Source organism: Sylvia atricapilla, chromosome 2 (assembly GCF_009819655.1).
Source record: "Sylvia atricapilla isolate bSylAtr1 chromosome 2, bSylAtr1.pri, whole genome shotgun sequence".
NCBI classification, from domain to species: Eukaryota; Metazoa; Chordata; class Aves; order Passeriformes; family Sylviidae; genus Sylvia; species Sylvia atricapilla.
Genome location: NC_089141.1, coordinates 25,621,361 through 25,648,307, shown reverse-complemented (window position 1 = coordinate 25,648,307; position 26,947 = coordinate 25,621,361). Strand labels below are relative to the sequence as shown.

General features: G+C 38.6%; 1 protein-coding gene across 1 annotated transcript in view; it reads left to right on the top strand.

Moving 5' to 3' along the window:
- The window catches only part of PRMT8 (protein arginine methyltransferase 8), a 55,599-nt gene that overhangs the window by 8,028 nt on the left and 20,624 nt on the right, over nucleotides 1-26,947 (top strand). The window contains exons 3-4 of the mRNA XM_066341055.1: nucleotides 23,293-23,478; nucleotides 25,039-25,194. Coding sequence (XP_066197152.1) covers nucleotides 23,293-23,478; nucleotides 25,039-25,194 — 342 coding nt within the window. The remainder of the gene's footprint in view (nucleotides 1-23,292; nucleotides 23,479-25,038; nucleotides 25,195-26,947) is intronic.

The following is a 26,947-nucleotide window of genomic DNA, read 5'->3' as shown; positions in this document are numbered from 1 at the left end:
CATATAAAATGCTGACTTTTCCATGATCTATATGATTATAAAAATGGAAACTCGCTTTAAAAATCTGGAATAGAAAATCTATTTATCTTCATTTTATTGCATCAACAATTCGGAGATTTAAAGACCTGAATTGGAAATAAGGCAGACTCATTTTCAGAAGCACTCACTGCCAAGTTCGCTTTTCTGAAAATTTTGTTAAGTGCAGAAATTAAAGATAATTTTCCTTTGTGTTTTGAGTGTGAAATGCTAGGTGATCATAAATAAAATCTCAATGTTTTTCTTTCCAAAATGAAGAGAATATTTTAGTAATAAAACATTTGAAAGGATATTAAGGTGAGAACAAATTGTTAAGCTGAAATTTTTGACAGAGAAACAATAAAGAAGGTGAAGAGAATACCATTCTCCCTCAGTTAAAATATCCTGTCCTGCAATACATGCTTTTGGAAGCTTGTGTGTATTGAAGACTGTACCTGGGTCCTTTCCTCACAAAGTGAATTCTTGTTTAAAAAGAGGCATTACCACTTTTCCTCATCAGTGCTCACAGAAAAGGAGTTACTTAAGCTCTTAAGCTTTTCTCTCTTTTTTTTTTTTTTTTTTTTTTTTTTTTTTGAGGAGGAGGAGGGGGACCCACCCTGGAAGAAGGGCATGGGGGTGGGTATTTTCTAAGACATTGTTTTATACCACTGTCCTCCTCAGCTTTTCTTAGTGCCAAACTCTTCACCGTAGTGCGGCTGGCAAGCTTCCCATTCTGTTTGTTTTAGACCACACACTTCAGTTCCTAGTGCTCTCCTTGTCCTGTCCCAAGGTACCAAGCATATCTGAGACATTCTGCCACAGTTCCTCCCCTGTCTCCTTCTTATAAAGAAAAAGTAGCACTTCAGTCTCTCGTGTCAGTATGATGAAAGTAAACATCTGCTGGCTGGGAAGCAGTAATATGTCATGGTCTCCAAGGAGTAGTGTTGAAGTGTTGCCTCAGTGGCCCCAAGGTGTGCTTGTGGGTCATGTGTGGCCTCACAGTTCTCCTGTCTTCTTGTCCTTTTTTGGCCAGACAGATTATGTTTCATTGCTTCCAGTAGGATCAGGAAGGCTCAGACCTTGTCTCAGAGTCCAGAATATCACATGATCAAGACAGGCCTTCCAACAACAATCCACCAGTTCAAACTTATTTCTGCTTTGGACCTTAATTTCTCATTTATATAGAAAGAGAGGGGCCATCTGTTTCAGTTTCTAGTTGTGTCCTTGTGCTATTCTTCAATCCATTGTGAAGTTCGACCACAGCTTGGGAGAAAAACCAGCTACTGATATTTTTTTCCTTAGTCACAAACAGGGAAGTAATTTAGCCTTCCTGTAACTCATTCTGAACTACTTCTATTTGAGGATCATATATCTCATGATTGTGCCCCATATTAAACATTAACCTGTCTGAAGTATAGGATTTGTACTTTTTCATTTTACTCTAATATTATTCACATTAGGATTAATCAGGAGTAACACCTCTGAGTCCTATATAAATAGGGATCACAGTGGTGTGGCAGAAACACAGATGTGTTGGTCTGAACAAACTTCTGTAGACCATCTCATGCGACCGACCTCACACCCAGTGTGGAACAGTCACCAGCATTAAATCATTTTAACCATTGCTGTCTCTGGCCAAGTCTTGAAAATCTCCAAACACAGAGATTCCACTGCCTCTGTGGATAACCTCTTCCAGTGCTGCACAGACTTCTCAGAGGGCAATTTTTCTTATTGTCCTATCTGAACCTCAATAATTGCAGGCTGTGACCTTTTAACCTCATTGTCTCATCTTCTGCTATTTAGAAGACTTCTCTTCCATATTCTTTGTAACTATCTTTCAACAACTTGCAGGCTGCTATTAGATTGCCCCTTAGGCTCCTCTTTGACAAATCAAGTTCAGCACACAGTAATCTCTTCTTATAAGTCATCTTCTCAGGCCCATGACCATTGTATTATACAGTATCTTGCTTACCTCTTTTTAACTAAAGGCTGTGCAGAAATTGTTATGGGAATGGAAAGGAAGAACATTTTCCTAAATGAAAGAACTTAGCAGAGGACAAACTGATTAATGCACATGGCCAAGCAGTGTCGGTAAAGTGTATTTTGCAGAAATCCCTTGTGACTGAGCCCAGCTGTATATCTGGCATGTAGTACTTCAGTATTGTGGGTCAGTAGTTTCGCAGTTTCCCTAGAAGGAGAAGTCAAATGTAAAAAGTACCACTGCTTCTTACTACCCACAGTTTGCATCTTGTCGAAGTGTACATCTGGAACAGCTGTTTCAGGAGGAAATAAAATGAGATCGAGTTAACAATGTCACAATTGTCACAATGTAGTTGTCTCTCTAGAAGGCACAGTGTTTTAAACCTAATTAGGATTAGCCAAATTTACTAGGAGCAGGGGCTGTTCCACAGTTGCAAGGGATGCTTGCCTATTGTTGAGCCTTAAAAAAAGCTAAGGGCCAGCATTACCCTTTCAGTTTCATTCGCTTTGGTAAAACCCAGTAAACCCTCTGCAAGCCTGAAGCAGACCAAGGATGCAAAATAGCAAAACTGAGGTACAATACAGGTATTGGGCAGGGAAGACAAAGAAAGGGAACGTATTTTAATGTGCAAGAATGTATGTTGCAGACTGAAATTTCAGCTGAATCCTTTTCAGCTCAGTGTAAGTTTGATGATCTCTTAGATTATTTGGATTGGAAGAGGCAAATGTAAAGTTACCCTCAAGTAAGAGCCCTGTTCTGGAAAATATTATATTCATATAGTACTATATTTAGCCATGTAACAGAATGCTTTGCAAATTTACTGGCAGTCAAACTGTATAATGAAATTATTTTGTGAAGTTGGAAAAGAAAAGGCAGGAGGGATGAAAGGCAGTCAGGAAAGTGGGTGGGCAGGTGGACAGAGGGAATAAAAGAACGAAGGGTGAAAAGGGAAGGGAGGGAGAAAGGAGAAGGAGGGGAAGGGAGGGAGGGAGGAAGGAGGGAAGGAGGGAAGGGATGGGGAAATACAGTCTAAATACAGAGAAACACAAGAGCAATAGAAAAACTTAAATTCATTATCAAAAAGTCACAGAATCACTCTGTGACTCCTTGAAGACTGTCCTTATCAGCAAAGGTCAAGGTGAAGAAAGCACTGGGTAGCTTGGCCTTTTCCTCATCCATTGTCCCCAGGGCCCTGCTCCATTTAGCCACAGGCACACATTTTCCTTACCTACCCCCTGCTTTTTGGTGCCTGTGTACTTGCAGATCATTGTTCCATTGTCAGGTTTAACAAATGTCAGGAATCAAGGAGCTGTAGGCAGAGGTAGCAGGAGGCCTTCAGTGGAGTGAATCAATTTACCCTTTTACAGCCTGTCAATAAGGAAATAACAGGGGGAGTTGCAACAGCCTGTAAGGTCTAATGCAAATCTCAATTTCTCTGTCAAAGTGAATAAGCCCAACATTCACTGCTTTTTGACAGATTAGTCAGTTATGAAATAAGAAGAGAGCATGTAGTTCTAGGCCCGTGATTCACCCCCACCAATCATGAAAAAAGAACATAACTTAGAAAAAAACAAGACTCTTTTAAATTAGTTATCAAGGTATGTATTTTAAAGCTTCCTTGAAATTCTCCATTAAAATTTGCCCTTACCAGCATTGTCTCACAAATGATTAACCAATTGGTAATCTCACAAATAAGGAATTTACAATTCTGTGAGACTCTACCAATGGAAACTTTCCACCAATCCTTATACCTTTGCACACACACCTGAAACCCACCGAAATCTCTGCTCCAACGAGTAGAACCAGGACAATGTGCAATATTCCTCTCTTGTCTCCATGTCAGGATCCTAAGCAGCAGCTCAGCTCCAGCTCACCTCATCTCACCTCCTAGGCACATTGTCGTTGCTGAACTTGACATATTACTGTAAAGATCATTTTCCTAGCTTGCCATTTCAACTGCATTACTCTTCTATTAATATCTAAATAGCTGAATCTTTATATTCTATTAAGTCCAAAAGCTGATTGCACTTTCCAGGGCTGTTCAAAGTATGTGTCCTGCTACCTATCTGAATTTCTTATTCAGCACCAAGAGATTAATTCAAGCCTCCAGTGCCAAACTCCATCTCATACTTCTTAGATTTTTCAAACATACTGTAATGAATAATAACACTATCACCATGACAGTGTGTATACTGTTTAATGAAGGTTAGCCTAAAAAATTGTAAAACTAGGCCAATGGGTTTATGTTTCTGTCTTCTCCATATTTGACATTCATTTTCTGTCCTGCTTTTCTAAGAATTTTTTTTAATCAGATAAACTTAATGGATGGCAAAGATAGATAAGGATTTTAAGTAAAGAAGGGGCTTGCACTTAATACTGTGAGATTTTCATGAAAATGTGAAAATATTCTCAGAGGCTCAATACCACTATTTTATTGAAGAAAAAAATCTCTGTGCCATCTTTCTATCTTTTTAGGTTTGTACCTTCCTCAACAGAAAACCAATAATGCTTTTCAGTGCCCATAAAATATGTCTTTGTTGCTTTGTAAAAGGGAAGGCAAATGTTCTTATGTTTGCAAGACCTATGTCCACCTGGTAAAACTGAGTATTCTAACTAAGCCTACTAGAAAACAAAGGCATTCTAAGCTCCAGACAGGTTTACCCTCGTGTAAATCCAGCAGTTTCAGCAGAATTATTTTTGATTTATGCAGATCCAAAACCAGCTCACATCTATATATAAAATTGTATTTAAAAGGATGAATCACCGGTGGTTTTGCTCAAGAATAGAGCTTTCATCATTCTGTTTTGCAATTGTGTAAAAATGTTAGGAGCATACTTTTTTGTATTGCTTTCTTAACTGTGTTTAAAAATGGGTTTAAGATACCAAAAGCTTATTTGATCATTAACACACAGCTACAAAAGCCTGATTTATATCAACACGACTCTCAATTGCTGCTTTTGAAATACACAGTGTAGATACCTTTTTAATAGGTGTGGTTCAGAACCCACTGTAGTTAACACAAATCACTGAAGATCTCTGAACATTTCACTAGATGTTTGATTAATAATGCAAGAAATGCTGAACACACTGGTTTGCTCATGTGTGTCAGTACCACTCAGCATGATTATTTATTGTAGAATCAAGTTCATACCAGCAGGGTATTTAAAAACACTCCTCATCTACCTTGTACAATATGGAGCAAGAGTAATTTTGCTGAAACTAGAGGTATTACCTTTGTTCTGCATGTTAGATACACATCCATTTTCTTAAATGACTCCTGAAAACACATTGAAGTCAATTATGGCATTCGCAGCCCTCCTGGGAAAAAATATATTACCAAGCCTGGAATTGACTGGTTATTAATCTCAGTCTCTTCCACTGAAATTTCTTACACTAGGTAAACTAACACCAAATAACATTTAATGGCCAAATACAAGCAAGTGTAGTTCATTAGGCTAAATTTACAGGGCAGTTAAGAACATATATGTTGTCCTTGCTATAAATGGGGACTAGTCTCACACATACACATGACTGCCTTTGTAGTCTGCAGAAAGATTATTATTTCTTTGTCCATTACTAGGCAGACTGTCATGGTTTAACCCCAGATGGCAACTAAGTACCACGCAGATGCTCCTTCAGTCCTTTTCTTCCCCAGGGAGATGGAGAAGAGAAACAGGAGAAAAAAAAAAGAAAAAAAAGAAGCATAACTCATGAGCTAAGAAGAGTTTAATAATTTAAAGAATGTAAAATACAATAATAACAACAGTGCTATTAATATTACTACTACTAATAATAATAATAATATTAATTTTAATGAAATGGAGAGTGAGAGACAAACAAGTGATGCACAATATAGTTTCTCATCACAGACTGATGCCCAGCCCATCTCTGAGCAGCAATCAGTGGCTCCCAGCCATCTCACCCCAGTTTGTACACTGAGCATGATGTTCAGTGGAATATCCCTTCAGCCAGCTGGGCTCAGCTGTCCTGGCCATGCTTCCTCCCAGATACTTGTGCACCTGCTCGCTGACAGGGCATGAGACACTGCAAAGTCCTTGGCTTAGAGCAAGCACTGCTCAGCAACAATGAAAACATCAGTATGTCAACCACAAGGTTCTCACACTAAATTCAAAACACAACACTGTACCAATTACTAAGAAAATGAACTCTGTCCCAGCTGAAACCAGAAGGAAGACTTACAAGTAGCTTTCATTTACATGGGCATTTTAAACTTCAGATTTAAATTTAATTAGCTGCTTTAACATGGTTATAAAATACCATCACCATTAAAGAAAAAATTGATACCCAGTGTAGTTCCAGAATCTGATAATTAATGAATTACCATAAGATAGTCACACGACATTTTCTTCTCTGACACTATTCCAAATCAAAAAAGTTACTCCCCTCCCCATCTTAGAACTAAAATGGAAATGTGATACATAATCCTAATTCTGAGTGAGCAGGACAATGCTATTTAATAATTCAATAACTGCCTTAATATTGTGATCATTTGTCATTTCAGCCCCACAGTTCCTTAAAGGCACATTACTATACTTGCTTACAAAATTCTTTAGCAGGTATACATGTGTGAATACATATACACCCAATGTTTTATATTTACATAAAATTCAAACTGGATGTAGTGCCATGAGTTTCATTTCTTTGTGCACCCATGTTAGTCTTATTAAAACTGTGTCAGAGGAGACATAACTATGCCTGTGTGGGCTCAAACACTGTAAAATTATAAAATCCTAAATTTTATTTAAGTTAAAATCTTATACCACATCAAGTGTTTTTATATACGTGTATACAACATATATCTGTATATTAACATATATATTTATATGTTGATAGAGAAGTATCATGTTTAAAAAGGCAGTTTCATAGAAAAGTCCTAGCTTTATATTTCTTTGCATCCTTTGTGTTCACTGTTCCTCTGTATGGATGTTGTGACAAAATCCAGTTTAGAGGTGGAGAATTACAGATCTCAAGTTCAAAACCAACCTCATATTTTAGATGCAGTACCAGCTAAGCTGAAGTAAGTTTAAGTTCAACTAACTTGTGAGCTGTTAGTAATACAAGCTCCCAATGCAGGATGGGAACATTTAAATATAATTGTCTCTGAGTTTAGATCACTTCCAAGTATTCTCACCTTTGAAGCAAATAAATACAGTTGGTCTTGTTTTCTTAAATTCTGTAACACCCTCACACCTCGTAGCTCATAGGGATTCCCACCTGGATCCTGGGCTCCCTTACCTGCCCCACAGGGTCTCCCACTGCCAGCTGTGCCCCGTGACAGGATCAGAAGCAATGGGCACAAACTGAAATGCAGAAGGTTCCATCTGAAAACCTGGAAATATCGTTTTCTGCAAGGCTGACTGAGCCTTGGCACAGATTGCCCAGGTTGATTGTGGAATCTCTCTTCTTGAAGATAATCAAAAGCCATCTGGATACACGTAGCAACTGGCCTGGTACTGCTTGTAAATAGAGATTGCACCAGATGACCTCCAGAGGACCCTTCCAAACTCAGCTGCTCTGTGGTTCTGGGAAATCAAACACAACATATAAATAAAATTGAGCATCTAAGTGGTTTATATATCTATTGCACACATCACATTTGTCTTCTTTGCCGATATTTTAAAATCTGGTAAATTTAGGAATCTATAACAAAGGATCACAGCCTCTGTTTTTTCTCAGACATTCAATCGTACGAAATGTTCACATCTCTATTCACTAGGGTGTTTTTTACACCTGATGAACTGAGGTCTCAATAAAATGAAAAAGACCAGTGATTTATGAAAGCCACTGGATTGTACAGACTGTACAGTACAAAGGAAGTCAAGTCAATTAACTTAATGTGCTAGGCAACAATTCTATATTTAGCCTTTTTTCACTTTTCATTGGATTTAGTTTTTTGACTGCTGGATATGACTTTGCTATCTTTGACATCAATTTAAAATCAAAATCCTTTTTAATCATCTGGTTTTAGTGTGAAATCTTAAGTTAAATAAAAATAATATTATTTATTTGGGATTTCTTAAGGAGTTAGGGGAGATGCTGTTGTCAGTTTCCATTGTTCTTTCCTCATCTTTTAACCATTTAGATCTTTCTCCATGGTATGGTCTATAAAAAAAGTATTGTTTGAGGGATACAATTTGTGTGTGTTGCTGCTGGTGGCAGAACACTGCATTCCTCTGGCTAGCAACACGCTTCAGAGTTCTGCTGAAAATATTTTGTTGTCAGTAAAAGGAGAAAAAAAAGAACAGGGTTTTTTATGTGATGCAGAATGGTTTTACCTCCAAGGATTGAGTGGCCAAACAAAAAAAAAAAAAAAAAAAAAAAAAAAACACCCCCCAAAAAAACACCAACAAACCCAAACCAAACCAAGAAAACCACCCCAAATATTTTTACAAGCCTTTTTTAGGGGATCTTGATGACAGTTATTTGTTTTCCATGGTATTTTAAGAAATATGCACAATTTATTGGTTAGAGTCCTAATGTTCTCTATCATCGAATCCACAAATCTTTTCTGTAGTTATTTTACTTTGACTGGATCAGCTAGAATCTGGAATCTGCTCACATAAACTCAAACACTTTAATAAGGTGTCTGAGCTGCTGGCCTGCTTGTCCTGTCCAAGCAGCAGAGAGAAACACCTCTGAATGGCAACTCTGCCCATCTCAAACCATACTTTAAAGGAACCTTTTTTCTTTCTATTGATCCTAGACAGAGCCTAGGGTGGTTTGGCGGCCAAACTTCAGTTATATTAACAGACCAAACACAGTGGTTTTTGATTTGTATGTCAGTACTGAGAGCATACTCCCTTGATTTATATGTCTATGAAAAATCCTATTTTTGTCTGTGTTTTTTACATTTTCAAAATCTTCTCCTTGTCAGAAAGCTCTCCCTCCCCATTAATTCTGAATGTGCAGCCAGTTCAGAAGTGAGAGCTGATGCTTCTTCTCCTCTATCCCACTCAGCTGCCAATCATTCCATGAAAAGAAGAAATATTTAAAGTAACAGGATCCCATGAAGCTTGATATGTTCCAGAAAGAAAAAAAAAAAGCACTCTATGTCAATAAACCTTGAATCACCTTGAATTGAAACACTATTTTTACTTATGTTATTTCTCTGTTCTTTTTCTTCCTGTTTGGGAGATTATGTTGACATTCAAACAACCAGCAAGTGAAACTTTCAGTCTTACCCTTTAACTCCAAGTTCTTTTAAGCAATTCACAGCTGCTTTTTTTTTTTTCCCCTTTTTTGGGCTTGTTTGTTTGTTTGTTTTAGTTTTAGGGGGTTTTAGGGCAGTACAACAGCATATCAAAAGGCAGGAAAATCTGAAGGTATGTTATGCCATTGGAACACAGATAGGGTTGGTGCAACAAAGAATTTTGCATTGCTGTACATCCTGCTGTGCCCATACTGTGGTTAAAGAACAATAATGCCAACCTTATATGTGGAAAGGTGATAAGACTGGCTAAAAAAAGACACTGAATTTGCGTCAGTGTGTTACTTTTATAGGCCTTTCTGTACCCAGAAACTTTTTCTCAGTCTTTTCAAGGTTTCTTCACAACTGTGAATAGTAAAAACGTTTCTAAGGCTGACATCCACTCTCTGAGCTTTTCAGGTTAAGAAAAGTCACATGAATCAGTGAAATTCAAGGATCAGAAGTACTTTAATCATAAAACATCAGCCTTCACACTGATCAAGCTATTTACACAGCATCAACAGAAGACTAATTTGAACAGAAGCCCAGCTATACAGTTCTTACTACTGTCAGTTACATTTTCTGCTCTTGTTGCTAGTAATCTCCTTTTTGCTCTACAGCTTTCCTTAGTGGAGCCACTTCTCCAGTCTGTAGTGATTCTACACCAATCATTAAAGGGAAGGATGAACCCCTCATGCATGCACAAGGATGACTCGTTACCCAGCTGCTCCTGTGGAAGCTCTTGGCAGAGCCAGATCTTTTCTCACAACCAGAAACAATCAGAACCCAGGAAGAATAGTCAACAGAAAAACATGAAAGGGCGTGTGGCCACTACAGAAATGGGGGAGCAGGATGCAGACTGTCCTTGCACGCCTGAGACATGCAGGAACGGACCCATCTCCAGCTGACACCGTGTCATGAAAACAACATTTGCTTGTTGCAAAAGAGGCACTGACATCTGTCAGGACAGTCACAGGTTGTGTTTTGTAGACAAAGAATTGTGCTTTGTGTCCATAAGTCAAGCAAGGATTTCCATTCTGTCTTAGCCAAGCACGTACCCACTCTCATCTCAAAATAACATATGCTGCCTTATGAATCAGCATCAAGAGAAGTGCTGAGGCACAAAGAGAAAGTGCTGCCAATTCCCTTATGAAAATGGCAGAAACAAGAAAGGGAGGGCAAATTATAGCAGCGAAAGCCCCTTGGTGAATAGCACTGGAGGTGGCTTAGGGTAGGTTGTTAGTAATATTTTAACTAACCTGAAACCAGTCAGTATAAAATTCCTACATTCTCACTCCTGGAGGGAGAAGAGAAGATACACGCTTCATCATAAATCTCAAGAGGAATTGTCTTCTCCAACTTCAAGTGCCCAAGAGAGAACAGAGAGAGTCAGAATTTTCCTCCTTTCATAGACTTAACCATGTTTGTGAGGCCAAAAAGCTACCGACTTAGTTTCAGCAGCTGGGGATCCTGAGCACAAGTTAAAATGGCTTTCTGCCAGTTTTCTCCCCAGTGATTTAACTACAGTTGGAACCTTTACATCTGATAAAAAAAATAAAGCTATGAATGTCATCACAAGAGTTGTATTCTAATAACTACAAATGAAAATAGTAATTGCTTACTTAAAGAGATATCAGAGTACAGTATTTCTTTGATCAGTTTCTTCTAGAAATTCCTGCATGGAAGATGTAACGTTAAATATCAAACATCTTATTAATGTCTCTTTTGAAGATAGTTGACATTACAATGGATTTCTGATTTAGCAGAGGAGTACAAAATATACTGAAAATGGAATATAAACAAAAGTTTAACTTAGAAAAATATAAAAACTTCAATTGAAATTAAATCATAATACAAATGTGTTTTTTGTAATATGTCCATGGTCATGACACTGCGTGTCCCCAGTCAGTGGGGAGGATAATGTAAGTTGAAGCTAACTCAACCCCATTGCTCTCACTGAAATTATTCCGTTAGTTTTTCAAATTTTATACATTATGTTGGGTCATATAAGCACAGTCTCCTTTGCAAGTCTGGCTATCTCAGGGAAGTTTTCATCTTCTTTTAACAAACTCAGGGAGAAACATTTAAACTATCAGCTGATTCACTTAAAATCAGCTTCTTTGCAACAGCTGTGGGCAGCTGCATTATTCCCTGGGTTTCACAGGCATTGCATCCTTGCCCGTCTTCAGTGAGCCATCTTCCACTGTAAGTGCTGATTCAGAGAGCCACATTCCATCTCTAGGGGTTTCATCTGTCACAAAAAGGTAAAATTCTGATAACCCACACTAAGAAATGACTGATTCCTTCAGGGTCACACAGTGAGATGGACTTAAGACCAGCACAGAGGACAAAAAACTGCCAGATGATGGAGAGAAAGTCTGTGCTGTAACATATTAAGATCCAGTGAGGTACAGCTCCAGAAGAGGTGGTAGGGTGTCATTGCTCTGTGCAGGAAATGCTATTTTTTGCCACTTGACTAATGGAAGTGCCAAATGTGGGACTTCTATTCAATGCTCGTGCCCTTTTGCTGGTAGCTCTGCAGCAGCACTGAACTGTAAGTCACTGTGCTGATTTTCACTTCAGCTCAGGAACTGCCGTTTCTCAGTCTTGTTCTTCTTTCTGCCCTCATTTGTCCTGCAGAGGGTAAGAAATAATAAACCTGGACTCTTCTTGGGCAGAGACCTCCTCTACAGCTGAAGTACATCTGAAACTACACTGAGTGTAGATCAGAAGCTTGTCTAGGATGTGGAGTAGGTGGTCACTTGGATATCTTTCCTCCTGCGTACCAAGGCTCAGCAAAGCCTACAGAATATTATGTCTTCCTGAAGAACTTCTTATAGAGCTGTTGTGAAACAGCTGAAACTCAGTGAGATGGGAAGAAAAGACTGGTATATCAGCTGCAAAGTGACTTTCAGAGATTAGTGCCTTAGAAATTTGCTAAGCAGAGGAGGTCTTCCATTAAATTTTCTGCTAATTTAAGAAAATAATTTGTACAGATAGAATACTCTGGTTATTTTTGTTAATAATTAGACTCTAAAAATAGTGGAGCTCTACTTTTTCATGTGAACTTCAGCTTACTGCCTGATACTGAGAAAAGGCCTAAAAATAACTGGTTTTATAGTTGATTAGCACTTTCTGGTTCTTGTTCTTTGTCACTAGAGAGCCAGTTGGGATGATGCTGGAGAGGGGAGGAGGCCAGTGATACAGCTACTTTTCCTACAAGAAAGCTACTGTGGGCATTGATAATGGAGGCTCTCACTCCCCCTGACCTCTCCTCAGCAGGTTTTCATGCACTTGCCAGGGTGGTGTAAAGTAGCTTGAAAGTACCAAAACCTTTTTGCTTCCTTTCCATTTATTTCTATTGCCTTGCCTGTTCAGCAGGGCAGGCACTTATGCAGCAGCAATGATAGTAAAAACCAATAAGAAAATCACAATGGAAAGTTCACACTTCTCTGGCTTTGTATCTTCATAACTCTTTATGCAATGATCTGCAACAAACTCTTCCTCTTCACTGCATTCAACTTTGATATTTTCAGTTCAGGCTTCTATAAGTTCTGTTGCTATTTCTACAACAAGCTGCGCCTTGTGATGCGAGGCGTTTTAAAGTAATCTGGCACATGAATATCTCTCTTCACTTGAAAATCAATAAAAACCTTCAGTCACATTTACATTTCTGTGTACTGCTTCCAGATAACAGGAGCATGTCTTCCCTGGGTTATAGCTGATCACAAAGTGAAAACAACTGCTAGGGTTTCATGCCTCAGAAGATGACCTTGTCCTTGTTTTTTTTTTCTTGTCACAAAAAGAGCTGACTTGCCTAGCCATCCTTAAAATAGAGCTAATTACCATCTGTTAACAGGTCCCTAATGCTCTGACTATAGATCCTGATGCACCATTCATGGTTTCACAGCCATGATGATAAATTGTCTGTAATTCAGAATTCATGTGGAATTACAACAGCTTACCTGAGTGACCCAGGACACATTGTGGAGACATTTTCTATAGAGCCTTACACACTGAATGTTGGACTCCAAAGAGAAATGCGATTAAAATGCTTTTAATCAATTTGCACTGTGAGCTATGCTCACAGTAAAAAAAGAACTATTCAGGCAACATCGATGAGTCTTCTCTGTTGCATGCAGAAGGAAGGACAGAGAAATGAGAAACCTCGATACTACTTCCAGCTAGTCCAAGCTGGTGCAAAGGCAGCCCTAGAAAACTGGCTCCTTGTGTACTGAGCCCCACATTACAGGAGGAAAAGGAGCTGAGTCGTGACTTGCTAAATAACGACATAGGCTTTGAGCTACTCCCAGGGAAACATAGTATGGAATGATTTCTTCATTCTGTATGATTGCATAGTGCCAAATCTACCCAAGCAGCAGGAAACATGACTCACCAGCAACCTTGAACTTTGTTCATGTGCACACAAGAAGAGCCACATACCCTTGTTCCAGGTACTCCCTCACAGTACCCAGCCACCCTGGAACTGGTGTTGGATTCTCAAGTCCTGGCAACTCCTCTCAGCCACACGTAAAACTGAGTGTGTTTCCATCCTGTTTAAAAAAACGAGGCAAGACTGGTGCAGCTTGGCTACTTGTATTGCAGAGTACACAACTGCAGTTTGAAGCCAGTGCTGTTTGAGCAATATGACTCTTCTGCAGCCTTGTCACTCTGCCATGCCAAACCTGAAAAAGGTTGGGGGGAGTTCAGTCCCTGAACAGCACCCCATAGCTGTGTGCTACTTATGGATGGCATCGAAGTGCTTGCACAATCAGGCCAGATGGGACATTAAATATCAGTATCAGTGCAATTAGTAAGCATATAACATTAACAATTATCACTACCAAATACAGAGGTGACACTGCAATGAATGCCCATAAATGAAATTGATATAGTTTATTTTTAGATTCTTTTAGTTTGGGACAGATATTTTAAAATCATCTGGAAGACTCTTGATGCGTTTTATTAATGCAGAAATATTTCTTTCCCTTGTGTAACTCCCAGAAAGGCAAATCAGAAATAAAATGACATTAAACTTGGAAAAGCTCTTTATTTCCCAGAGGCTGTAGCCTAATTCAAATGGAAAATACTGTTATCAGCTTTTCCTCTTTCCAGTTTCAACAATAGACAGGCAGTAGTCATACCTCAAACCTTCCCTCTGAACAACCACAAAAAATAAGCCTCTAATAGCTCTGTCAGAACAACAGGCTGTTTCCCCTTCTTATATCTGTGCATCTTGATTTCTTTTGTTCTAGGTAGTTTTGGATGTAGCACTTTAAAGGCAAGAGATCTGTCAAAACTCCCAAAACCCAGACATCTCAGAAGGAAAATCTGTTGCAGGAGAACATATAACATAGTTTATACCTACTGATAGTTTCTTCTGGATAATTGAACAGAAGAAGAAAAGTTTTCCATGGCCATCAGTCAATTTAAGTGCTCCTGGCCTTTACTGGCTATTTTAGGTGTTAGGTGCTCTTCAAATTTTAATAGAAGTGATACCAGTTATGTAAATATGGTTGCCAATAACAATTGTAACTCTCACAGCAGATCTCAGTTCTAAAGTTTAAATTCCTGTCATGATATTGTCAACATTGATAGGCTGGGAAACACACATTAAGGCACCTTCCTGTTTTTCACTACAAAGTTACCTTCTACCAAGTGAATAAAGAATGAAATTAAATTAAATTCTCATCTTCTTTAGTCAGCAAATGAGAGACTTAAAATGATAGGAAGAATTTTTTTTTCAGCTTTTGGTTTTATTTGCCTTTCATAAATCCTTGAAAAAGGTCAGGATGCTCCCACAGAAAGCAGGGACTTGCAATGTTACCGTGTCAGACACAGCTGTAAATCTGTGTAAGTCCAGGAGCTTCAACCTGCAAGAGCCACTGGCTTTGTGAAGCTGTTGGTGAGCTGCTCTGTGGTCCACACACCAGAACAAACTTTTCAGACTGGATTCTGAAACAGAAGAAAGGCTGCTGTAGAACAAATTAACCAAAAAGCTCATAATTTTAGCAAGGCACTATATTCAGAAGAGCTCAGTTAGAAAGCTCTTCCTAGGAGCTCTGATATATGGTACTGAGTCAGGAAAAAGCTGAGAATTCTGGAATGTCTCTCAGAAACACCTAGCCCTGGGGGCCTAGCCTGTATTTCTCAGCCTGCCATATTTATTTCTAGGTACCAATCCTGTGTCAAAATAACCAGTGTGCTTGAATGTATCCACCTCTTCTATTCCTGATTATGGTGAAAAATGGAAAGAAAACTGCAGGAGATCTAGCCACAGATCATCACAGCTTGCTTTATTTATCTATAGTTCTCCTTTATTTAACTCTTCAGCTTTCAGATTCTTGACATACATGGCAGAGACCATTAAACTACAACAAATCCATATGCTGCATATGTGGAGGGAACAGCATGGTTATACATGGAGATCCGTTTCCAGATTATTGCTAGCAGTTAGATTAGTCTCTACCCTATGAAAAGAAGAATGAATTCAGCCATCTGCCAACTGTAGTTCGTTTTTGGTATTATCCACCAGAGGACAAATCTTCTCAAACACGATCCCCCGCTGAGCTGAAGCTGTGAAACCCTGGCTGTGATAGAAGCGGGTTTGAGACTTCAGCCAGCGCTTGAGAACCTCCTCACTGTGCAACTTACCTCGCTCCTAATGAGGCTCAAGGGGCTCCAAACAAACAGATGGGCAACAGTGTCTACTGACAGACCATCTGCTCAACACCACACAGTACAGGTGAAAACACAAGGCATTTCTCCAGCTGTTCCCTGTAGCAGGGATCTTGTGAACAAAGAAGGCGTTGCTATGATAATAAATCTAAAATAATAACAGGCATTAGATCTACCAAATGCCAAAGATAATCAAAATGCAACCTTCTAAAGAAAGATGCCTTTCAGTACTTTTAAAATAATGCTTTGCTATTCTTCCACAAGGTGCTTCGCTAAGAATAAATTTCAGGTAATACTAATACATTTCTCTCATATTTTCCTTTTGTTCTGTGCTGAAGTAGGATTTTTTATGCCCTGCATGGGACATTCTACTTTACATGCATTGCAAAATCTCCATCTTTGTGAAAAGTAACACAGGTTCAATTTAATTTCAGCATCTGTAACTTGTTGCTATTTTTTCCCAATGGCACCATGCACAAAGCAATCATGAGGGCAGATTGGATGAAGAACATTTTAATTACATGTACTGACACACAAAATGGTCTAGAACTGCTCACACGTTTATAAATAATATAAATACTTAATATCATTCCCGTCCTTAAATTTTGTCAACTCATTTCCTGTAATCTCAGTTCTGTTCCATTACATGTAGCTTTAGAAGGTTTTCATTCTTGAGTGACACATCCTTGTCTTCTTATAGTGTGCATTCTTTAATCTTATGAAAGCATGTTCTTTCTTATTGTGTGTACAAATCTATCGACCAAAACTTATAACCTACCTCATAATTTGCACTAGACTCAGGTTTATAAACTTTACCACCTGTCTCACCTGCACAGTGCAAATATAACTGTCTATGTCTTAATATCACAGAATAATGTGTGGAAAGGACCCCTGGAGGCCATCCAGTCCAGCACCCTGCTCAGATAAAAGATAGCTTTAAAGGCTAGTAAGGGATATTCTCCAGTTGAGTTTTGCAATCTACACAGTTGGAGACCCCACAGTAAGCATTTCAGTGCTTAACCTCTATTAGGGAGAAGAGTTAATCCTGCATACCCAGGAATACTGGAAACTGGAAATTGGATTAGCATATTTTGTGACCTGTTACTAAGAAAATTCTGGCTGTTACCCAACAGACAGTCCTCATTAAAAATCTTGTCAGTTTGAAGCACCTTGGGTCAGATCCATAAAGGTGTCACGGCACCTATCTAGATTTCATTTTAGCTTCTGCACAATAAATTACAACTTTGCAAACGTTGTGATCTTTACGCTCCTTTTTCTACTTTTTGTTATTCCTGCTGCAGCCTAAGTATGCTTACCACACCTTTGTCATACTGGTCACCAGCTTGCATCTTTTCCTTTGACTTTTTGGGGATTTGGGCATCTAAGGTATAATCTAGTTCCTTGTATGATTGATCAGTCTCCATTGCTCTGGGCAGAGGCTTCATTCTAAAGTATCAGTATTTCCACAATATTTTTCCTATCACTATTACTTAGGGATATGATGTCACAGTTGCAATACACTCTAAGCTGTACTTGTCTGTATAAAGGACAGTGAATTTCCTGTGGACAACAAATGGACAGGTTTGTCTATGACAGGTTGATCTGGCATTTCAAACAATCCATGTAGAAAGTTCAGGGCAGCGCCTCACTTTGAAGTGGCTGAACAAGGGGCAGCCTCAAAGCAAGCAATTTTAAGAATCAGTTCTCTCTCCCAGTTTTCTTAGTCTGTCTGACTAGATTCAGTTTTAGAGTTTAGATAGATTTGCATTTGCATTGAACTCATAGTTATGTGCAACTTAAAACAGACTGAGCCTGATTTTCATCAAGCAGAAAGTAGATTTATAGCTGCTGAAGAGTTGGCAATTTCATATTGATTTTTAGACAACATAAAGCTTCATTATGTAAATGTTCTTTACTGGTCTTCAAAGGTCCTAGTTCCTGAAAGCATGTACCTTATGCAGGCATGTGTATATATATATATATATATACATGCCTGCATAAGGTGTGTATATATATATATATATATGCATATCCTTGTTCCCAAACAGCTACATTTGTCTGCAGTTGAATGTTGGAACTCCTTGATCTCCTGCTATTTTGCATTCACTATGAACTTCCCGTCCTTAGCATGGAAAGGTTTCCCCATTTGTAGAGGAGATAACAAAGCCTGGTTTCCTGCAAGTATGTGTTCTTTATGCCCCCAGGTATTAATTTAGTTCTTAGCAATGCCTGGTCTTCTTTGTACACCTTCATTACTGATCATCACGTCTGGAGGCTGCACATTGCTCATGTAACACCAGCCAGGTGGCTTAATAAACCTAGAGCAGGTAGAAAGCATGACAATAGAAATCTACCTGCTTCAATTTTAGTGAATCATCAAATCACATATCCTTCTACCTTGTTTCTGGTTTTCAAGAAATGTAGCAAAATAGAATTGTATTTGATATTTCCACACTTCTGTCAAATCAGACTGGCTTCGACCAGCTCAGAAGTTATTAATGGGAGGTATAGGCAAGATACTGTAGGAGCTTCATTTCCTCAGAAAATCAGGTTAAAACTTCTCTGATAATGGATTAGATTCTTTGCCCTATCTAAAGATCACTTAAGATAAGCCTTGGACAAAGACTTCAAAATAATACAAGATAAAGCAGTCAAAGGAGTTTTTAAGCTGCATGATAACTGCCAAGAAGATTTTGTTGAGGACTAATTTTTGGCAGGAGGATAGCAAATACCTCTTATATTTGGCTGTGCTTTTATATCTGCAGCAAGAAGCTGTATTGTTGGAATCGCTATGGTGATTGCATATCAGTTGATAATCTCTTGCACTCTAGAGGTCTTCATTATTAAATTCAGACCAATGAAAATGGTGTTACGAATATTCTATTCTGGTAGTTCTGGCATAGAAAGCTATCTGGCTCAAAAAAATAAGTAAAATCGACATTTAGATATGATAAAACCTCTTGTTTAAAAAGGAAGATGATGCTGAAATTGAATAATTTAAAACTGTAATTCCATTCTTAATTAGTTTCTTAAGGAAAAGTTGAGCACTTCCCAGCAGAAGGTACAGTTAACTACTTCAATGTCATAAAAATGCCATAAATATCTACAGATTTGTCAAAAATAAAACACTGCAGCTTGAACAACAGTTTTGCAAGGATTGGAATTTTAACCTCCAGCCCAGTGTCTCCATAGTAATATCAAGAAAGGAGAATTGAAATTCAAGTTTATTTTTACTCTACACACCACAGCTTTTGTCACAAACCCCCTAAAAAATGAATTGTGCATATTTCACCATCTTGTCTCTCTGTAGACAGATGGATATATCTAAAAGGCTCAAATTTTCAAAAATAGCTCATGATTTTTGAATACCCAGTTCTCTTTTGTATTTTGGGAATTGCATACCCAGACAGCCTTGTCAGTCTATGTTGAATTAGGTTCACTTTTCAAAGAACTTCAGCAGTACCCATTGATGCACATGAGCAACTCTATATATCTCAAAGTCACACAGAGGTGTCACTGAGGTGCCTATATATGTTTTAGAAACCTACATCAGGATGTTGAGTTGTGGGATTTTGAGAAAGAATGAGAATCTTTACGAATCTTTACAAGATTTACGAATCTTGTCTTTTGTGAGAATTCAAAGCTTTTAAGGACATCAGTCCTGTGCTGGTACTTTTGATCACCCGCAGTGTACCTAGCCTGTCCACAAAGAGGAAATTAATTTTATTTGATTTTTAAAAGTAGGAAAATAGTTCTGTAATTTAATTTGATTTAAATGTTGAAATGGTACACAAAAGTATGACTTCAGTTGCAAAGCAGTGATGGGCTGCTTCTCAGACCCTTCAGACCCTCCACATCCACCTTCAGTACCAAATGGGAGATGGAAAAATAGAGGGATGCATGTTTAGCACAGTAAAGAATGAATTCAGAAGCAGCTGCTTCCATTCTTTCAGACTTCATCTGCATTGGCAGCAAGCCAGTGTTCTGGAATTGTGTGCAGCTGGCCAGAATCCATACATGGGTTCTGCAGAGAGAGTTTTTTAGATTCTTTACATTGATGTGAGGTTTGCCCCCAGCCCAGATGCTTTGCCTTTTCAGGTGTTATTCAAAAGATGAGTTGTTCCTCATGTAGGCTATATATGTATGCTAAGCTTGCAAATCATCAAGGGTTCTTTTCAGTTCTGAAAAGAATACAGGAAGTTGACTTTCCTTGATAGCTTTTGTCTTAAAAGCATGTTTTCTTTTTATGCAATTATACCATATCCCTAAAAGCATAGTTGTTTCTTGTTTACAATCTCAGAGCTGTACACCTGAAGACTTTATTGTTTCCGATACAAATAATACCTTTCATTGCAATTCTTTATTCTGTAGTTGTCCCCTGTGTTTATATCTTCCTCAAATATTTGTTGTCATAGGATGTAAGTCGCTCTGGAGTGAAATTGTTCATAGAGTCTATGGTAAGTTACTGATAGAGGGATTTCCTGGGTCCCACTCACAAAATTATTCTTATAATTGTGTTTTGGAATTCCAGAATCACAGTGCTGTATGCAGAAATTTCAGCAGGAGGTATTACAGATGCTGCAAAATTTACACCATTTGAATGTGGAAGGTCGGCATTGGGCTAGTATGTCTAGAAATGAAATAAAGCAGTTGGTTTAAGGTCACTGTGACAGAGTACTGCTGGCCAAGAAGATGATCACCCCTATTCAGTTTACTACTGCTCCTGCTGCATGAGACTGTGGTACCCACAGCACAGGATGGACAGTGCATGACCTATTGGCATTCAGAGCCAAATGGTGTCACTCAACCACCATCAACACGTTTTAATACAGGCTGCTTGGCTACAAACTAAGGCAGTTGAGAAGTAGAACTAATAGGCTTCTACTTCTTTTGCTGGGTGGGATATATTCTTCCTGGCAGAGATATAGATGCACAGTTGAGAGCAATAAGTCTTCAGGTAGTTTGTATAAATCTGAAAAGTACTGCAATTCAAAGGTGCAATACTGCCTTAGTAGCTTAATAAAATTATCTTGCCACTCCTTGGCCATAGCAGAATTCAGTTGCAGACTAGGAAACAGCAATATTAATTCTTTGACAGGAAAGAAATTCATTCAGGCAACTTTCCTAGCCTAAGTTGCTAGGTTTAATTTCGTTTTGTACCTTTAGTCAGAATAACCTAGTTCTTATAATCCTGTCTAGACCCTTCCATTCAACCAGGAGCAGAATTTATACTGTCTGAGATCCAGATAGATTTGCCTTCAAGACCAACCTCTTCTGTTGTAGTACATGATCTCTGTTGTACATCAAACCACATTTAAATCTGTAGTTTGACAGCAACGGAAATGTTAGAAGCCCCCTGGTTTCATTTAGAAAAACTGGTATAACTTCTTTCCATTACGTATTTTTTGAGCAACTGCCTGTGATGCACTCTCATGTGTCTGGAGACATTCTTACCTAAGACAGGAACAGAATTCAGTGACTATATTATTTTATAATTTATATAAGCATGCATTTTGCTTGTAAGATGATGCAGAGGGTAAGACTTAGGAGGAAAGTGTAAGACCTTACAGATTTCATATTATATAAAACAGAATTTCAAACACCTACAGTTTAAGTCTTTGTAATCCAGCAGACAAATACAGAAAGGACTGCTGAGAAAGGTAACTGCAAAAATTACATAGGGTGCATGCCAATGGAGAAGAAAAGTTAATATATAACCTCAAGTATGTAATTAAAAGTAGCAGGATTATATTTGAAAGAGTTGAATATTAAGAGCAACACTTTGACAGAATGAGTTATCAGTCATACTGCTTGCAATGAACAGGCAATGAAGCAATGTCTTAAGAGAAATTACTGCAGATGGACATTTTTGAAACTAGATCAGACAGAAATACAAACACCAATTGGAAGCAAGTGCATTCTGTGTGGGAGGTGAACTAGGTGAGGTGAACAGGGTGAGGTTATAAAGTAAAAAATGCAAGCAATAGAAAAGACTTATAAATAAAGCACTTCTGTATCTTTGGGGATGAAAAGTGTTAAAGGAACATAAACCAGTGGTAATTACTTTTTTAACAGATGGACCAAAGAAACCACATAAAGATGACACACATAAATCTTCAAATGAACAAGGGTAGAAAATGGGGGGGGGGGGGGTTTCTTCTTCCTCCCACCCTCCCTCCCTTTTTTTTTTTTTTTTCTTTTCTTTTTTTTTTTTTTTTTTTTAATTGAAGCAAACTGAATTAGGCTAATTGATGCTATTCAGAGACAGTACAAGGGGTTGATACCTCACAGTACCAAGCTATAGAAGACAGCATGAACTTTATGAAAGTAGAAAGGAGAGGCTCAGGCAAGTCTGGTCCCCACTGGGAAACAATTAAGTCTTAAAAAAAAAAGTACAAGAGGATATTGTATATTTAAAGTAGGATTGAACTTAATATATGAAGTTGCTGACTCATAATTTGCAGGTGACTTAGTGCATAGGTAAAGCTGTAACATATTGCTCAGTCTTTCTCAGTTTTCAACTTTTTTTCAGTTGAGTTTTCAACTCAATATTTTGCTGAAATATTAAGGATTCAAAACGTAAATACACACATGGGCCAGAGCAGGGTCTGTTTTACCTCATATTTGAAAAATATTCTATCTTCTGTCTTACATGCTACAGGTATCAAATCTGGAACCAAGGGGGTGTGAGAATTCTGTGTCTATTGGAGTGTTGGTGTTGGAGGTGCATTACACAATAAAAAATTAGATGCTGGGGGCCATGGTGTGTTAGAAATGCATAACTCCTGCATCTCTCAAAAACAGGAAACTACATTAAGTGACCACACATGCCACACAGCTCCCTACAGTGCTTTCTGGACACTTTCAGATATTGTGAGCCTTCTCAGACCTAGCTCATCAATATAGACAGGTACCTTCCTTACCTGATAAGTAAGAATCGATTGTGAATCCTGCCCTTGTAGGCAACACTGTGTCTGGAATCCATTTTATATTAGCTCTTCTTTGCAGGGGAGCTATTTATTTATTGCAACCTGCCTCTAACAAAGCTGTGGCAGTTTGACAGGATATAACACTAACGGAGAAAAAGGAGCTCTTTACTGCTTTGTGTCAATGTTTGCAGTAACCTGCTTCAGCCAACACCAATAATTTGCCATTGCTCTGCACTAAATTAGGTATCTGCAGAGACACATTAAGGAAAAATTCATTAAGGAAATTTTCCAAGACAAATCAAATAAGTTAATCCAGGAACAGAAGGCAGCCTAAATTTCACTTATGGTACACCAGGTGTCTTGGACTTGTTATCTACTAGATAGTTACAATAATACCACTAACAATAACATCACTATGCTGGACATAGAGAGAAATACTTTCTTCTAGTGATGCCTCTTAACAATATTCCGTGTTCTCCTAGGTTTGCACCATTCCAGCCCAGCCTCCACAGCCTACTGTTGTTCCAAAGCCAGTTCAATCTGTCATACATGTTCCATTGCAACCAAGCTGCCCGGGCCGAGGAAAGATGGCAAAGCTCATCAATCCAGAAGAGATGACATCCAGGGATTATTACTTTGATTCCTACGCTCACTTTGGAATTCATGAGGTAATCTTTATTTTTGTTAGAGAAAGTGTTAAATAACAAAAAATATAATAATTATTATTGCTATTTCTGTTTTTTTACATATGTACCTGTATCCCACTTGCCCATGATTATATTCCTCTGCCTTTCTTCAGACAATTGTGTAGTCTGATTAAGTGCCATAGATACCACCGACTTCTGTAGAGACTTGTACTCAAAACCTCTGACCCACTTAGATTCTTACTGTAGCCGTCTGTGCAGCGGTGGACAAGTGCATCAATGCAATGCATTTATGAGGGCTGCAAACCAGCCCAGCCACAACCACGGGCACTCCCTTATTGCTAGGCTGAGGATTTTGTTCTCTTGTGTGTTTGAGCACAGACATCAGTAGAACTCAGCTGACATGAGAAGCCAAACAGTCTCTTGTCTCCTGGCATGTTACTTGAATGCACAGGCTGCATTGATGGGAACATCAAGCCCAGATGCCTCCATTAAATACATTCCTGGAAAGAATTTGAAATAGTTGATGGACCATTTACTATCAAAAATGTTGACTACAGACAAGTTCTAAAGAAGTCACTGATACCTTGACCTGCTGATATTTTTGTGACTCAAGAGGCTGAGATAATTAAGAGAGGGATGCAAAAAATGTGAAATTACTCAGTGCACTCCTCAGAAATAGCATAACAAACAACATCTCTTTCCATTCCTCTAGTAATAGTTTGTGGGGTGTAAACATAAAACATTTCTATCTGCCAATAAGATCTTGCCAGTGCAGCATTCAGAAATTCAGTCCAAGAATGGAAGAAGATAGATAAACACTTGAGTGGGAAGGAGACCTAGGAGAAATTCTGAAGACACACCAGAGACCTTTTATCAAATGGATCTCCTCGTGGAAGGGTACAGCTATGTAGGTCTCAGGCAGTGCAGAGAGCTTCTTGCTGACGCTGGGAAGTTGGAGGATTCCTCCTTGCCTGCAGGAGGTGTGCACTGGTAAAGGATGTGTGTCAACAAGTAAAGGAGCTGCTAGAGGAGGCTGGCAGACTTTGAAGCCTCAGGGGCATGAGAAGGGCAGTGAGGGAGGAGCTTACATTTACAATACAGAATTTCTAAGCTCTACCATGGACTTCTGCCTCACACTGGGCAACGCTGTCAAGCCTGCTGTCTTATAATGTCTTATGGAACAATTTCTTTTCTGTTCAAAGAGGAACCTCAGAAGGTCCCTGCACTGAGGCTCTGGGTTGTGCATGATTTAGGAGGAAAGGAATGTTTGGATTTCTGTATGGCTTCTGTCTATTCCCAAAGCAGTGCTGTGGTTAGATTACATTCTGGTTGTTGGTTGTAGCAGTGAAGGAATGGCTGAATAAAATCATACAAGGGATGTCATGCTGCTTCTTAATAACTCAGCTCCTAAGTAGCTGGCATTTTACAGTTGTTTTCATGTCTGCACCCCAAAGTACTTGAGAAACCTTCATGTTGGGTATTAATAATGCTCAAATGACATCAAGGGAATGCATTCAGCAGCAGCGTGGAATGCATATAAGCATTTCAAATAGTGACACAATGCTTTTATTTTCATCACAGGAAATGTTAAAAGATGAAGTGCGCACATTAACCTATAGAAACTCAATGTATCACAATAAACATGTTTTTAAAGATAAGATTGTCCTCGATGTTGGAAGTGGCACGGGAATTCTCTCCATGTTTGCTGCAAAGGCAGGAGCCAAAAAAGTATATGGGGTAAGAAGACTTTCTCTCACATTTGGAATTTGTTTGTGCATTTTGCCTGATAATTTGCCTCTGTGATTTACCTTTTCTTACTTGTCTTGGTTTGAAATTCTGCTCTCCAAGCCCATCTGTGCCTTGGTTTACAGTGGCTTCAGTGGAATTCTGTTGTATTCTATTACTTGCACTGCTGTGCCTTTTCCAAATTGAGATCTAAATGTCTTTTCATATGTGGAACCTTTGGTGATCTGGTACACATTCACATTTCTTCTTGGCTGAAAAAAAAATGTTAAAGAGACTCACTCCTACTCAGAGGGGTTAAGGGAACTATCTTGCTTTTCAAATTTTCAAGGTCTGCAACTTTGTAGTCTTGGAAACAAATTTCCTTAATACACTTTCTCCTGCATATTACAACTCAGCAAATTGTGCAAGAAAGCATGTGCATGCTTTCTGTGCCAACAATAACACTTTTCAGAGGCAGAAGGAAATTATTACCTTAAATACATTGAACTTTAGGAGCATGAATGTGCTGTTCTCTGCAGAGAAGTCATTACAGAGAGCATAGATTTGCTTACTAAGTATATTCAAACTTATTTGTACTGACTCTAAAATGACAAATGCAGTTTCTTTTTCCTTTGGATTTATGTTTGCCCTGAAGACACAATGCAATGTAGAAAAGGGGAAACAGATCCTATTTCTCAGTGTACTTCAACAAAATTGTTTACTAAAACATAATTGGGTACATCTGTGCATTTGAAGATGCTGATGTCACTAAGTACCCAAACTGTATGTCTTTATTACTGGTAATGACACATGAAATGCCATTTCAATTCTCAGGCTTATATTTTCAAAATCCTGTGTTACTTCTGAGTATCTCGTTTGAGTATCAGATTAAAGCATGAATCTATAGGCAGCTGAAATCAAAAGGTGCTGGAAAAAGTTTTGGAGTTTAAGCCCAAGACTGGCAGCTAGGATGTGTTTTCTCGTAAACCAAGTATTACTTATTAATATGATTTATTACCTCAAAGCCTCAAGGAGGATAAACCTGCAGCTTTCTGTGATGCAGAAATGCAGGTCTCATGCGAAGATGTTGCAGTGCTCTAGAAGTATAAGCATATACAAAATGATGATGCTGTGCTCCCACCTTCCTATCTCTCAGATCCCTGGCCATATGGTCTTCCTCCCTCCCTTGTGCTGGCACTGGTGATTATCTGATTCTACAGTGAGCCGGCTCACTGGCAGAAAATTCACCAAGTAAAAGAAAAGTAAATACTTTTCCACATGTTTGTTGTTGTTGTGGGATTTCTTGTGTTTGGGGTTTTTATTTCCCCCTTTGGTCTTCTTTAGAGTTCAGGCCTTTACAAAGGCCTTTATAAAGCTCAGTGGCACACCAGTGCCATCTCACCCATGGACTGTTCATTGCTGAAGCTGGTGGGTGTGCTATCCGTGGAATTTAGCTCTCAGAGGAACTCCCTTAGGTGTGAAACTCTTCTGCTACAGCTAAAGAATTTCAACTTTCTTGTCAGATGAGCTGTCTCGCTGTGAACCCTGTACACAGCAAGCTGCAGAATGGATTTGTGTTGGACAAGCAGCCATTTCTGAGATCTAGCAGCGGCAATCTTATATTTAAATTCAGAATTTATGGTCATATTTGCCACTGGAAACTGTGAGTGTTCCATTTAAAAAGCAAACACTTGCCATGAGCTATTACATAGCACTGAGATGTTCCAGTTTCTTCTCTACAGTTAAATGTGATTTTTCAAGTAGC